General features: G+C 45.2%; 1 protein-coding gene across 1 annotated transcript in view; it reads right to left on the bottom strand.

The window, feature by feature from the left end:
* Nucleotides 1–455: 455 nt before the first annotated feature.
* Nucleotides 456–14,059, bottom strand: part of LOC111956330 (metabotropic glycine receptor-like) — an 85,130-nt gene continuing 71,526 nt past the window's right edge. Inside the window, exons 9-11 of the mRNA XM_070436769.1 lie at nt 8,295–8,400; nt 7,808–7,954; nt 456–4,082 (exon numbers count right to left, since the gene is read on the bottom strand). Coding sequence (XP_070292870.1) covers nt 2,256–4,082; nt 7,808–7,954; nt 8,295–8,400 — 2,080 coding nt within the window. The 3' untranslated portion in view covers nt 456–2,255. The remainder of the gene's footprint in view (nt 4,083–7,807; nt 7,955–8,294; nt 8,401–14,059) is intronic.

The following is a 14,059-nucleotide window of genomic DNA, read 5'->3' as shown; positions in this document are numbered from 1 at the left end:
TCCTGGTGAAATTCTAGTCTGTAAAAACAATTCAAGGATGAGGAAGTAACATTTTAAGACTTGTCATAAGCATGTATGAGCCCTTTAAATGGATAGACCAGCCAAATTACAAATGTACATTTTTTTCTTCTTATTGAAAGCAGTCTATGGACAAGGAGAAAACTGCAATCCACCCTTTGGATTTGCTTACCTTGTCACTGCCAAGAATATTTGTATTTTCGAACCAAAATCAATGTTCTCCAAAGTTCAAACAAATTAAGTAGCGACACAATCCCCTCCAGAGACTTTGAAATGATTTGAAAGTCTGGCAGAAAATATTATGTCGACAGTTATGTATGCTTATCTCCACCAGGGGTTAGTGTTGTTCTACGTGATGAAGTAGTAGGTATTCTCTCCAGACCATGGTTAGTCAGCACTGTTCGACAACACCCGTCAAATAACAACAGAAAATAAGATTGAGTTTTATATGAATATTTATTGCAAGCATACAATAGTGGTACAAGTTCACTTAACAAACAAGTCATAACCGTCTGATGGAGCAGGGTTTGCGAAGAGCAGTGAGACGTTGGGCCAATATGTGTAGTGTCATGCAGAAGCCACTGTAGCATTCATACAGCATAATCGTGTTCCTGATTACCTAGATCTTATTCACCAGGATACCAAATGGAGAAAAACAGACAAACAGGGAGGAAAGAAACCCAACTTGTCTAATAAGAAATGTTTCTTTCCATTGCGAAAGTTTTCCAATGCAATAATGAATACTGACAACATTCAACAGCAAGAGTTACTAGTTACTGGTGGAGTAGATCAAATCACCACCACTAAAATGTTACAAAGGCCATATAAAGGAAGAGGGAATCGGTAATAATGCTAAAGTGGCAAACGCTTTTCATGCAATGCAATGATGCAGACACACACACGCTGTACACACCCACACACACATGCAATAATGCACACACACTGTACACACCCACGCACTTTGCACACATGCAATAATGCACACACACCTACCTGTGTGGAATCTATGGTGACACTATTTTGACAATCAATGTCATAGCATTTGATTTTAGGTGAACAACTATAAGGTGTTATCAAGCAATTACATGGATTTGGAAAGCAAGCAAAAGTAAAATATGCTGTATAATCCATCTGACTTTTCTTGGCTTTTGGTCCATAAGAGTGATTATACATAAACCTTCAAATAAAAAGTTTGATATATTGATGTTTGGGAAAAGTACAAGACAAAACTTGTTAATGCTTCACCTAAAATTAACATATGTAAATGAATGTCAACATTGTATAAGAGGGGGGAACCTTTGGGATTACAATACTGCTTCAATATTTTTTCCATATCATATTTTCATATTAATGCACATAGAAACATTCTTGAAAGCTTTATGTTTTAAGTTGTATTTTAACTTTGAACTTGAACATTGAATTATAATAGGCAACATCAAGTATTACATCTTCATTACCAAATGTTTTGGATGTAAGTTGACGAATGGACATAAAGACACTTTTGGAAGTGCTTTGCCACATGCTACAGCAGTTTTTTTGAGAAATGAATACATCAAAGATAAACTTCTGTTTTATTTTACAGACATAAAGCATGTTTGACTAAATGGAGACCAGGTGAGATATTTTTCCTTCAGGGCATGTATCATCATGTTGCTACCTATGTACTAAATGTTAACTATGTACGGTTCACCTTTGTACCTATTTCTCCTGCTCAACACTCAAAATGCATATCCTTTGTATAATCTATAAGGCCCAAAATTAAGGCATAATTATCTGTGCACTGTGCTTAATATGGAAATTACATGATGTACTTCCCAATGACCAACATTCTGAACTCATACTCCAACCATTACTTGACAAAAATGGCACAGATGCAGGATACAGGCCAAAGAGAACTCTTAGGACACAATTGAATGTATTGAAGAATGTGAAAAAAAACGTGCACAAATGCAAACTGAGAAAATCTACAAGCAAAGAGTACCGACAACACATTCCTCTACATTTCAGAAAAGTGACTTTAAGTTGCATAATTGCACAACTAACAAAACAACAAATACTTTGTTTGGAATGCTTTAAGAGACGGTAGTGTCATGTTTTTCTTCACAATATGATTTTGACATAACCACAAGGCAAATTGTGCATTGTTTCTCCCCCCACATTTCCCCTATCTTTAAAACCCAGTTTGCAGGGCTTTTGTGCTGTGAATACAAAACATATAAAGTCCATTTAGTCAAATATCATGCACTTTTCTCTGACCCATTGTCTTCAAAATCCCATGGACAAACATCAACCTTTTTGGCAGTGCTCATGGGTTGTTTATAATTAGAACTCAAAGAGTTTTCTTTCGCTGGAGAAGTTTTTGTCTGTGCCATGTTGGTTGGCGCGTTCTCTACCTCCCACGGGCATGCCTCCGCTCTCTTGTTCTCTGACGCCTCCGGGTCTCTTGTCGAGCTTTTCCGTCTCCCAGACGAGGGCGCGGTGACCGGACCGCCCTCCGAGGATTGGCTGACACGTCGTCTTTCCGAGGGCTTGCTGGAGGAGCTCCTCCTCTCCTTGCTCTTTGACCTGTGCTGCTTCTCTTCCTCCCTGTCCCTCCCTCCTTTCTCTCTCTCACCCCTCTCTCCCCTCTCTTTGTAGGAGCATGAGCCTTTTCGTTTCCGCTTGGAGTGAGGCGTGGGGCTGGAGCAGTTCTTCTCCTGGCTGGGGGAGGGCGGGGCAGGGGCTTCATTGTAGTCCCAGGGACAGATGTCCACCATCAGGGTGGGCGGCTGCAGCAGACTCCCCGTGGATTTGGAGTAGTCTGAGTGGAGGATCTTGGGCTTCCCATCGGTGGGTGTAACACTCTTCTTACTTCTGATCCTCTCTGGGGAGATGGAGTCTGAATCACCTCCCAACACCGGCTGCTCCTCAAAGGCCCAGGGGCACACCTCTGGTTTGAGAGGGAGCGGAGATCTGGGAGACCTGGTCTTCCTTGTTTCTTTGGCCTCGTCTGGTTCACTCCCCTTACCTTTGGAGCGACGTCGGCCTGCAGGTGATTGCCCTGCGGCTCCCTGTTGCTTCTGTTGGGAGCGACTGCCCTTGGTGCTAACCGCACCACCACCACCCCCTCTGTGGACCGTGGTGGTCTCTCCCAGAGCAATGGACACATGCTTCTGTGACCTTCCTTCCGAGGGGGTTGGGGGGTCCTCTACATCCCAAGAGCACACCTCGGAGAGGTCATACAGGTTTCTCCCTGGCTCTGTATTGATGGACGGCTGGCTGCCACTCACCTGCTGCTTCATGATGCCCATCTTGCCCATGGGCGTCTTGGAGTACTCCACCGACTGGCTGATGATCATCTTGGGATAACACTCCTTCTCTTCCGCCTCGTCCACCTCAGACAGCATCCTCCCATCGCAGCCCTTGAGTCCCTTCTTGCTTGCTTCCTCCACGCAATGTGTCTTGCTGGTGAGCCCGGGCATCTTCTCTTTGGCACTGGTTATGACACTCAGTGACTTCTGCATGATAGACGTCCTCAGGTGGATGGGCTTTTTATCCACTGTAAAGTTGTGCGCACTGGCCGACTTGCAGACCAAGGGCACTGACTCCGTGGACTCGGAAGGTTCAACCCTTGGGGCATGCTCTGGTGACTTCTTCACCTGTCTCCTCATGAGGGATCCAAGCAAGGAACCCTCACCGGCAGCCATTTTGTCCCCACACGAGCTCTCTCCGCCAGCAGTTTCCTCCCCTTGGTCACAGACGTGGTCGTAGCTGTGCGATTTCTTCAGGCCCAGGACCTTGTTTTTCAGAGAGTCTTCCCTGGACTTGTGACCAGAGTGGGATGGGTCAAAGGGGTTCCGTCGAAGGGTGCTCCGGTTGCTCCCATGCTCACTACAGTCACGATCCTCACGACTGCCATGGCTGCCGTGCCGGTGCATAGTCTCTGGGATCTCAGTGATGCGCCTCATGAGGGAGCGGCCCAGGCCCTTCTTGGAGCTGCGCTTCTTCTGGAGATGGGGGTTGTTGGCCAACATCTTCTTGCGCTTGTAGACCTCCAGTTGGACGTAGAGCTTCTTTAGCTCATCCTAAAATAGCAACACAGAGAGAGGTGTTGAGAGAGAGAAAAGTGGATGAGAAATCATAAGGAGGAAAATGATTTCTCTAAGTGTTTGTGCTACAGACATTTTCTGACATCACAGACACAAACTAACCATGGTCCATTTTCTTGACAGACCAGAACTTTGCCGCAAGGTAGTGACTTCCCACAGGGGTCAGTGTTGGGGCCAATCCTGTTTTTAATCTACATGCTCTCTCTAAACCAAATACCTATGTATACATAAAAACAAAAGGGACACAACATCTCTACCATATCAAACTTTGGCATCTGCTCTAATGAAATGCGCTATGCAAATTAAACTTGATCATTAATTACTAAAATGTGGTGCCGTCAGTGATACGCCTTCATTGATTGGGCATGTTCCCAAACAAAATATATTTTCCTTTGTTAAGACACAGCAAATGGGTGCTTAATCTAACCAGTCTCTTCTCTGTAAAATAAGATGAATGGCGCCAGAGGAGATGTCTGCCGTTTCACAGGCTCCTACCCAATTGTGCTATTGTGTGTGTTTTTTTGTGTTATTTGTAATTTATTTTGTACCTAATGTTTCTGCCACCATCTCTTATGACGGAAAAGAGCTTCTGGATATCAGGACAGCAATTACACACATCGTACTGGACAAAGATTTTTTCTTTAACGAGTCGGACGTGAAGGATTTACTTCAGACCCAAATCCTTGTCATTCGCATGAAGAAGAGACAGAGATATCGGGGACGTAGGTCGAGGTGCCTTGTAAGATTCCGACAGCGAGTGGGTAATCCGCCTCTACCATCAGTCCTATTAGCCAAAGTGCAATCATTGGATAATAAAATGGATGAGCTCTGATCAAGAGTATCCTACCAAGAGACATTAAAAACTGTAATATCTTATGTTTCACAAAGTCGTGGCTGAACAACGACATGGATAGCATACAGCTGGCTGGGTTTTCCATGCATCGGCAAGATAGAACAGCTGCCTCCGGTAAGACAAGGGGTGGCGGTCTGTGTCTATTTGTAAATAACAGCTGGTGTACAAAATCTAATATAAAGGAAGTCTCTAGTTATGCACGGCTGAGGTAAAGTATCTCATGAGAAGCTGTAGAACACACAATTTACCAAGAGAGTTTTCATCTATATTTTTTGTAGCTGTCTATTTACCACCACAAACCGATGCTGGCACTAAGACCGCACTCAACGAGCTGAATAAGGCCATAAGCAAACAAGAAAATTCTCATCCAGAGGCGACGCTCGTAGTGGCCGGGGACTTTAGGGAAACTTAAATCCGTTTTACCTCATTTCTACCAGCATGTTACATGTGCAACAAGAGGGGGAAAAAACTCTAGACCACCTTTACTCCATACACAGAGACGCGTACAAAGCTCTCCCTCGAGCCTCCATTTGTCAAATCTGGCCATAACTTTATCCTCCTGATTCCTGCTGACAAGCAAAAACTAAAGCAGGTAGTACCAGTGACTTGCTCAATACGGAAGTGGTCAGATGACGCAGATGCTAAGCTAAAGGACTGTTTTGCTAGCACAGACTGGAATATGTTCCAGGATTCTTCCGATGGCATTGAGGAGTACACCACATCCATCACTGGTTTTATCAATAAGTGCATCGATGATGTCGTCCCCACAGTGATCGTACGTACATACCCCAACCAGAAGCCATGGATTACAGGCAACATCAGCACTGAGCAAATGTGTAGAGCTACCGCTTTCAAGGTGCGGGACTCTAACCTGGACGCTTATAAGAAATCCCGCTATGCCCTCCTACGAACCATCAAACAGGCAAAGCGTCAATACAGGACTAAGATTGAATCGTACTAGACCGGCTCTGACACACGTTGGATGTGGCAGGGCTTGCAAACTATTACGGACTACAAAGGGAATCACAGCCGCGAGCTGCCCAGTAACACACGCTTACCAGATGAGCTAAATTACTTCTATGCTCACTTCGAGGCAAGCAACACCGAAGCATGCATTAGAACACCAGCTGTTCCGGACAACTGTGTGAACACGCTCTCTGTAGCCAATGTGAGTAAGACCTTTAAACAGGTCAACATTCTCAAGGCTGCAGGGCCAGACGGATTACCAGGACGTGTACTCAGAGCATGCGTGGACCAACTAGCAAGTGTCTTCACTGACATTTTCAACCTGTCCCTGACTGAGTCTGTTATACCAACATGTTTCAAGCAGACCACCATAGTCCCTGTGCCCAAGAACACCAAGGTAACCTGACTAAATGATTACCGACCCGTAGCACTCTGCTTTGAAAGGCTGGTCATGGCTCACATCAACACCATTATCCCAGAAACCCTAGACCCACTCCAATTTGCATACCGCCCCACCAGATCCACAGATGACGCAATCTCTATTGCAATCCACACTGCCCTTTCCAACCTTGACAAAAGGAACACCTATGTGAGAATGCTATTTATTGACTACAGCTCAGCGTTCAACACCATAATGCCCTCAAAGCTAAGGACCCTGGGACTAAACACCTCCCTCTGCAACTGGATCCTGGACTACCGCACGGGCCACCCCCAGGTGGTAAGGGTAGGTAACAACACATCTGCCACGCTGATCCTCAACACGGGGGCTCCTCAGGGGTGCGTGCTCAGTCCCCTTCTGTACTCCCTGTTCACCCATGACTGTATGGCCAAGCACGACTCCAACACCATCATTAAGTTTGCCGAAGACACAACAGTGTCACCGACAACGATGAAACAGCCTATTGGGAGGAGGACAGAAACCAGGCAGTGTGGTGCCAGGATAACAACCTCTCCCTCAACGTGATCAAGACAAAGGAGATGATCGTGGACTAAAGGAAAAGGAGGGCGAGCACGCCCCCATTCTCCTTGAATGGCTGTAGTGGAGCGGGTTGAGAGCTTCAAGTGTCCACATCACCAATGAACTATCATGGTCCAAACACACCAAGACAGTCGTGAAGAGGGGACGACAATGCCTATTCCCCCTCAGGAGACCGAAAAGATTTGGCATGGGTCCTTAGATCCTCAAAAAATTCTACAGCTGCACCATCGTGAGCATCCTGAATGGTTGCATCACTGCCTGGATAGTGCATACGGCCCAGTAAATCACTGGGGCCAAGCTTCCTGCCATCCAGGACCTTTATACCAGGCGGTGTCAGAGGGAGGCCCTAAAAATTGCCAAAGACTCCAGCCACCCTAGTCATAGACTGTTCTCCCTGCTACCGATTGGCAAGCGGTAACGGAGCGCCAAGTCTAGGTCCAAAAGGCTTCTTAACAGCTTCTATCCCTTAGCCGTAAGACTCCTGAACAGCTACTCAAATGGCTACCAGGACTACATTAATTTATGCTGCAACTACTCTCTGTTTATTATCTATGCATAGTCACTTTACCTCTACCTACATGTACATCTTACCTCAATTACCTCGACTAACCTGTGCCCCCGCACAGTGACTCTGTACCAGTACCCCTTGTATATAGTCTCCCTACTGTTATGTTATTGTTGCTCTTTAATGATTTATTTTTCTATTTTCTTATTTTTCTTTTCAGTTTATTTTAGTAAATACGTTCTTAACACTTTTTTGTCATAAAACTGCATTGTTGGTTAGGGCTTGAAAGTACGCATTTCACTGTACACCTGTTGTGTAGACCTTACAGTGCATGTGACACATAACATTTGATTTGATTTGTTTACAGAACAAAAAAGACAGAGAGGGACCCTGCTCACCCGTATGTCCTCAGGGTCCAGGCTGTGCTCACTCCAGGCTGAGGTGATGCTGCTGTTGAGGTAGGACCCAGACCGGCCCATGTCCAGCTCCTCCTCATAGGCTTCAGTGGCAATGTCATCCCTCGCCTGAGTCCCTGTGGACAGAAACTAACGAGAGGGGGAAAACCTACTTAGGGTGACATTATTTAAAATGTTATAGTGCATTTGTTCACGGCGTGCTTGTATTTTCAGGAGGAAAATGTCACCAACAGACAAGATTGACATCATCCCATTGTTCCTAATTGTCTTCTAATTGGCATCTAATTAAATCTTGCGAAATGAACGGTTTATTCCCCACTCATCGAGTGTTTAAATGTTCTCCATAAGACTTAAAAATACCCAGATGTGCACTTAAATTACAATACGATAATTATTATTGCAGTAAGAAGCTGTTAAATGTAATGCTTATGTATTCAGGGGAAAGGGTGAGGAGAGAGAGCAGGGTTACCTTTGGAACAAGCAGAAGTCCCAAAGTCACAGTCACGGTGAGGTGTGTGTGAGCGAAGACCAGCATGAGCATCCAGTCAGGGTGCCACAGAGGGGCCAGAGTGAACCTGCAAATAGATAGCAACAGTTTGTTTTGAGGACACTTTTATTTAAGTGTAACAGAGTGCATTCTATTCTGCCCTGAGCAGGGTTGGAACTCACAACCCTAGTCAAAGAACCTATATGATTTGTGATTCTTTCCCAATAGAATCCTATAGGATTCTCACAATCCTATTTTGTGTCACCTCTATCAGAATCCTATCCAGAGTCCTATTGGCCTACTCTTTTCCTTTTGTAAATCAAAAGTAATCCTAATGGATCCTAGAGGATTCTCGCAATCCTAGAAAATGTTATGTCATTATCAGAAATCTATTGGGCTATTTTTCCCCCTATTGGAAATCAATCCTATAGMTTTTTGATAAATCATGTAGGATTTTGCCACCCCAATCCATTTCATGAAGCTCCCGACAAACAGTTATTGTGGTGACGCGCTTCAGAACTCGGCGGTCCCATTCTGCTTGTTTTCTACCACTTCGCGGCTGGAAYGATGGCATCCTATGACAGTGCCACGTTGAAAGTCACTGAGCTCTTCGGTAAGGCCATTCTACTGCCAATGTTTGTCTATGGAGATTGCATGGCTGTGTGCTCGATTTTATACACCCGTCAGCAACGGGTGTGGCTAAAGTAGCCAAATCCACTCATTTGAAGGGGTGTCCACAAACTTTTGTATTCAAAAGGTAGGTACTGGGTAGAGGGGACATTGTCAGTGGTTTCCCACTATAGGGTCACCATCTCAAGTGACAAGGGTGCAGTGGAGGCTGCTGAGGGGAGGGCGGCTCATAATGATGGCTGGAATGGAGTCAATGGAGTGGTATCAGCCACATGGAAACAACGTGTTTCCATGCCCCTCTTCGACGGGGGTTCGAGCTTGGCTCGGCCGACTGTCTTCCCTAAACCACTTTCTGTACCCCTCTCTATATCTGTCTCCCTATCTGTACTTACATCTGTCCCTAAAAAATAAATAAATAGTATATCCAATCTCCTAAAAAAAGAACACATTTTTACCCTAGTCAAAAAAATCCTACAGCATTCCAATAAAAAAAATCCTATTAGAATCTAAAAGAATAAAACAAACCTATTGGATAAGTTCCATAATCTGATACAATTTTATTTTGTATTCTAACATGATTTTTTATTTATTGGAATCCTATAAGATTTTTCGACTAGGGAACCTCCTGCACAACAACACGCCATGTAGTTCAGTCCTTGACTAATAATGTTCAGTACTATCTATTACAGAATGTCATATTTCATGTGGACCCCAGGAAGAGTAGCTTCTGTTTTTGCGCAAGCTAATGGGGATCCTAATTAATACCAAATACCAGGAAAAACTCAAATAAGCATGATTTGCATGGAGCAAAAAAAACAATGTGGGAAAACAAAAGTACCAGGATGCACGCAAACTCAACATTTTGCTCCACCACTACCTATGCAAACGGATCCTCCACCACTACCTATGCAGTGGAGTCTATCTCTCTGCTCTTTAATGAGAGTTGTGTTATTAGGAAGTACCCCAAGAGTAAACGTGGCGTTGAAACGAGTGTCATCACAGTTTGGTGAATATGAAGCTTCTTATGCCCTTAATCGGAATGGAAACCCAGAGTATTACGGGATATGCAGCTTCACTAAGAAGGACACCGACCCCTGCTGGAGAGATGACCTGCTTGATGTGTACAGAGTGACTGCTGTTTTCGTCACCGACAGAGGATACCACAATCCTACGAAGCTCGACGGCGCTGAGCTCCTCGTCGGTAACCCACTGGAACAACGACAACAACCCCAGACGTGCTGTCATCTTCCACACCTCAGCAGGAGAGACCCACACCTTCCAGTGTAAAGAGTTACCTTCTCTTTTCTTTACCACTCTTCTTCAACTTACCCTTTGCATTAAACATTTCTTGACATTTGATGTGTTCTTTCAAATCTGATAGACAGTGCACAAGGCTGTTGGATTCTCTGTCTGAGCGCTATGGAAGCCCTGGCTCAGATGTATGCTTAGCCTAGCAGTTAAGAATGTTGGGTCAGTAACTTTTGGTTGTTGGTTTGAATCCCTGAGCCGGAAAAGTGGGACAATCTGCCGTAACCCCCAACAACAAGTTTTCCCTTTCCCTTCCATTTCCCTTCATGAAGAGTATCACTTTCTGAACGAAAACAAGCCGTGGACTGAAGCACAGCGTTACTGCAGAGATAAGTACATTGACTTGGCCACCATAGACAACACGGAGGACATGGACAGACTGACTAAAACTGTGGACAGTGGCTATACTGAAGCAGGCTGGAGAAGGGCACTGTGTTAAGAAAGTGGTAGTGGTCAGATAACACTTGCAGTGAAGGATATTTCAAATAGGGAAGGAGGAATGTGTGTTTATGAGACATTATGAGAGAAATATGTGAAGAGCCCACCGGCTACCACAACTGGGCTCCAGGAAACGGGACTGCCATGGAGGACTGTGGGAGAACCGGAGCGGGGAGAACCGGGGCAGTAAAAAGAGATGGATGTCACCAGTGGGTTAGTCTGCCTGAGACCCAGGAGCTCAACTWTGTCTGCAGCACCTCTGACAAGTAGTAGAATCTGGACCCAGCTCGAGCACAGTGGCATTCCCAGACACAGATTAAGCCGAGTCCTGAACAAAAAATCAGAAAAGAGAAAAGCGTTACAGAATCCCCCTGCCGAGGGCACTGTGGGACTAATTTACAGCGTGTGTGTTGTTGTTTATGTCTGGCTGGCACTGCATAGTCTAGCCTCACACGAGATATCGATTACCTCCAGCTTGCGGCTTCAGCCAATCAGACTGTCCCAATGCACCCCACACTCTGCCCATGCACTGATCATGCATCCTGTGATTGATTGGTCAGACGCTCCTAGCCAGCCCAGCACTGGAAAATCGGGTCTGTTGCATGCTCCCTCAAGTATATAAGTATTAGCCAGGCGTGTACTGTGTTTTACCAGTCTCAGAACGTGGGTGGACATGTGTGCATGGGATGCGTAAACAAAGTTATCGCTGTTGTTATCCTTGTAGTACGTGCTACAGTAGCAGTATTCCATGTAGTTCTCATTCCTGTTATTATTATGTTACTACTGATATTGTTTACTACTTCCTATTTCCTATACTGTACATTTAAATACAGTCCTTGCTCTTGTGTGCTGCTGTGCAATAGCCTACTATTTGTATAATATACAGTCCTTGCCATTATTCTTACTGTGCTATTTCCATGCTAGTCATTAATCTGGTGTTACTATGGAATACATGGTTATTAGGTCATTATTAGGTACAGTCCTTGTTGTTTTATCCCATATTCCATTCTATCGTACTCTGCATATACACTATATATACAAAAGTATCTGGACACCCCTTCAAATTAGTGGATTTGGTTATTTCTGCCACACCCGTTGCTGACAAGTGTATAGAATCGAGCACACAGCCATGCAATCTTCACAAGATTTTCAGACAAGATAGAACGGCCAAAGGGGGCGGTGTTGCAATCTACTGCAAAGACTGCCTGCAGAGTTCTGTTATACTATCCAGGTCTGTTCCCAAACAATTTGAACTTCTACTTTTAAAAATCCACCTCTCTAAAAGCAAGTCTCTCACCGTTGCCGCCTGCTATAGACCACCCTCTGCCCCCAGCTGTGCTCTGGACACTATATGTGAACTGATTGCCCCCCATCTATCTTCAGAGCTCGTGCTGCTAGGCGACCTAAATATGAACATGCTCAACCCCCAGCCACCTACAATCTACAGCTTGATGCCCTCAATTCTCACACAATTATAAGAACTACCAGTACCACCCCAATTCCGTAAACACGGGTACCCTCAGTAGATATCATCCTAACAAACTTGCCCTCCAAATACACCTCTGCGTTTTTCAACCAAGATCTCAGCGATCACTGCCTCATTGCCTGCATCCGTAATGGGTCAGCGGTCAAACGACCTCCACTCATCACTGTCAAACGCTCCCTGAAACACTTCAGCGAGCAGGCCTTTCTAATCGACCTGGCCGGGGTATCCTGGAAGGATATTGATCTCATCCCGTCAGTAGAGGATGCCTGGTCATTTTTTTTTAAATGCCTTCCTCACCATCTTGAAATAAAGCATGCCCCATTCAAGAAATTTAGAACCAGGAACAGATATAGCCCTTGGTTCTCTCCTGACCTGACTGCCTTAACCAACAGAAAAACTCCTATGGCGTTCTGCATTAGCATCGAACAGCCCCCGTGATATGCAACTTTTCAGGAGAGCCAGAAACCAATATACACAGCAGTTAGAACAGCCAAGGCTAGCTTTTTCAAGCAGAAATTTGCTTCCTGCAACACAAATTCAAAAAAGTTCTTGGGACACCGTAAAGTCCATGGAGAATAAGAACCACCTCCTCCCAGCTTCCACCGCTCTGAAGATAGGAACACTGTCACCACCGAACAAATCCACTATAATTGGAATTTCAATAAGCATTTTTCTACGGCTGGCCATGCTTTCCACCTGGCTACCCCTACCCCGGACAACAGCACTGCCCTCCCCTCTGCTACTCGCCCAAGCCTTCCCCATTCTCTTTCTCCCAAATACAGTCAGCTGATGTTCTAAATGAGCTGCAAAATCTGGACCCTTACCAATCAGCCGGCTAGATAATCTGACCTTTCTTTCTAAAAAACTATCTGCTGAAATTGTTGCCACCCCTATTACTAGCCTCTTCAACCTCTCTTTCGTGTCGTCTGAGATCCCCAAAGATTGGAAAGCAGCTGCGGTTATCCCTCTTCAAAGGGGGGACACCCTTGACCCTAACTGCTACAGACCTATATCTATCCTACCCTGCCTTTCTAAGGTCTTCGAAAGCCAAGTCAACAAACAGATTACCGACCATTTCGAATCCCACCACACCTTCTCCGCAATGCAATCTGGTTTCAAAGCTGGTCATGGGTGCACCTCAGCCACGCTCAAGGTCATAAACGATACGTAACCGCATCGATAGGAAACAATACTGTGCAGCCGTATTCATTGACCTGGCCAAGGCCTTTGACTCTGTCAATCACCACATCCTCATTGGCAGACTCGACAGCCTTGTTTCTCTAATGAGTGCCTCGCCTGGTTCACCAACTACTTCTCTGTCGAGTCATTGATCGTAGGTTCAGTGCTGTCTTCGCCGAGGGTCTGTTTCAGTCTTGTCACGCTTACTTGGTCTCTACCTCATGTTTATCGACCAATCATGTTCGCTCTGCTTGCCTGTTTTGCTGCTGGTGATCTCTGACTCCACCTCTACGCAGACGACACTATTCTGTTTTACTTCGCCCTTCTTTTGACACTGTGTTAACAACCCTCCAGGCGAGCTTCAATGCCATACAACTCTCCTTCCGTGGCCTCCAACTGCTCTTTACAAGAAAACCAAATGCATGCTCTTCAACCGATCGCTGCCTGCTCCTGCCCGCCTGTCCAACATCACTACTTTGGACGGCTCTGACTTAGAATATGTGGACACCTACAAATACCTAGGTGTCTGGTTAGACTGTAAACTCTCCTTCCAGACTCACATCAAACATCTCAATCCAAAGTCAAATCTAGAAATGGCTTCCTATTCCGCCACAAAGCATCCTTTATATGCATTGGCCAGCCAAGACCGTAGTAAAAACCTAACGTAGACTGTACTTGAAATGCTCAATTATAGTGGAATCCTTGC

This window comes from Salvelinus sp. IW2-2015, linkage group LG32 (genome assembly GCF_002910315.2).
Source record: "Salvelinus sp. IW2-2015 linkage group LG32, ASM291031v2, whole genome shotgun sequence".
Lineage (NCBI taxonomy): Eukaryota > Metazoa > Chordata > Actinopteri > Salmoniformes > Salmonidae > Salvelinus > Salvelinus sp. IW2-2015.
This window is presented reverse-complemented; position numbering and strand designations above follow the sequence as displayed.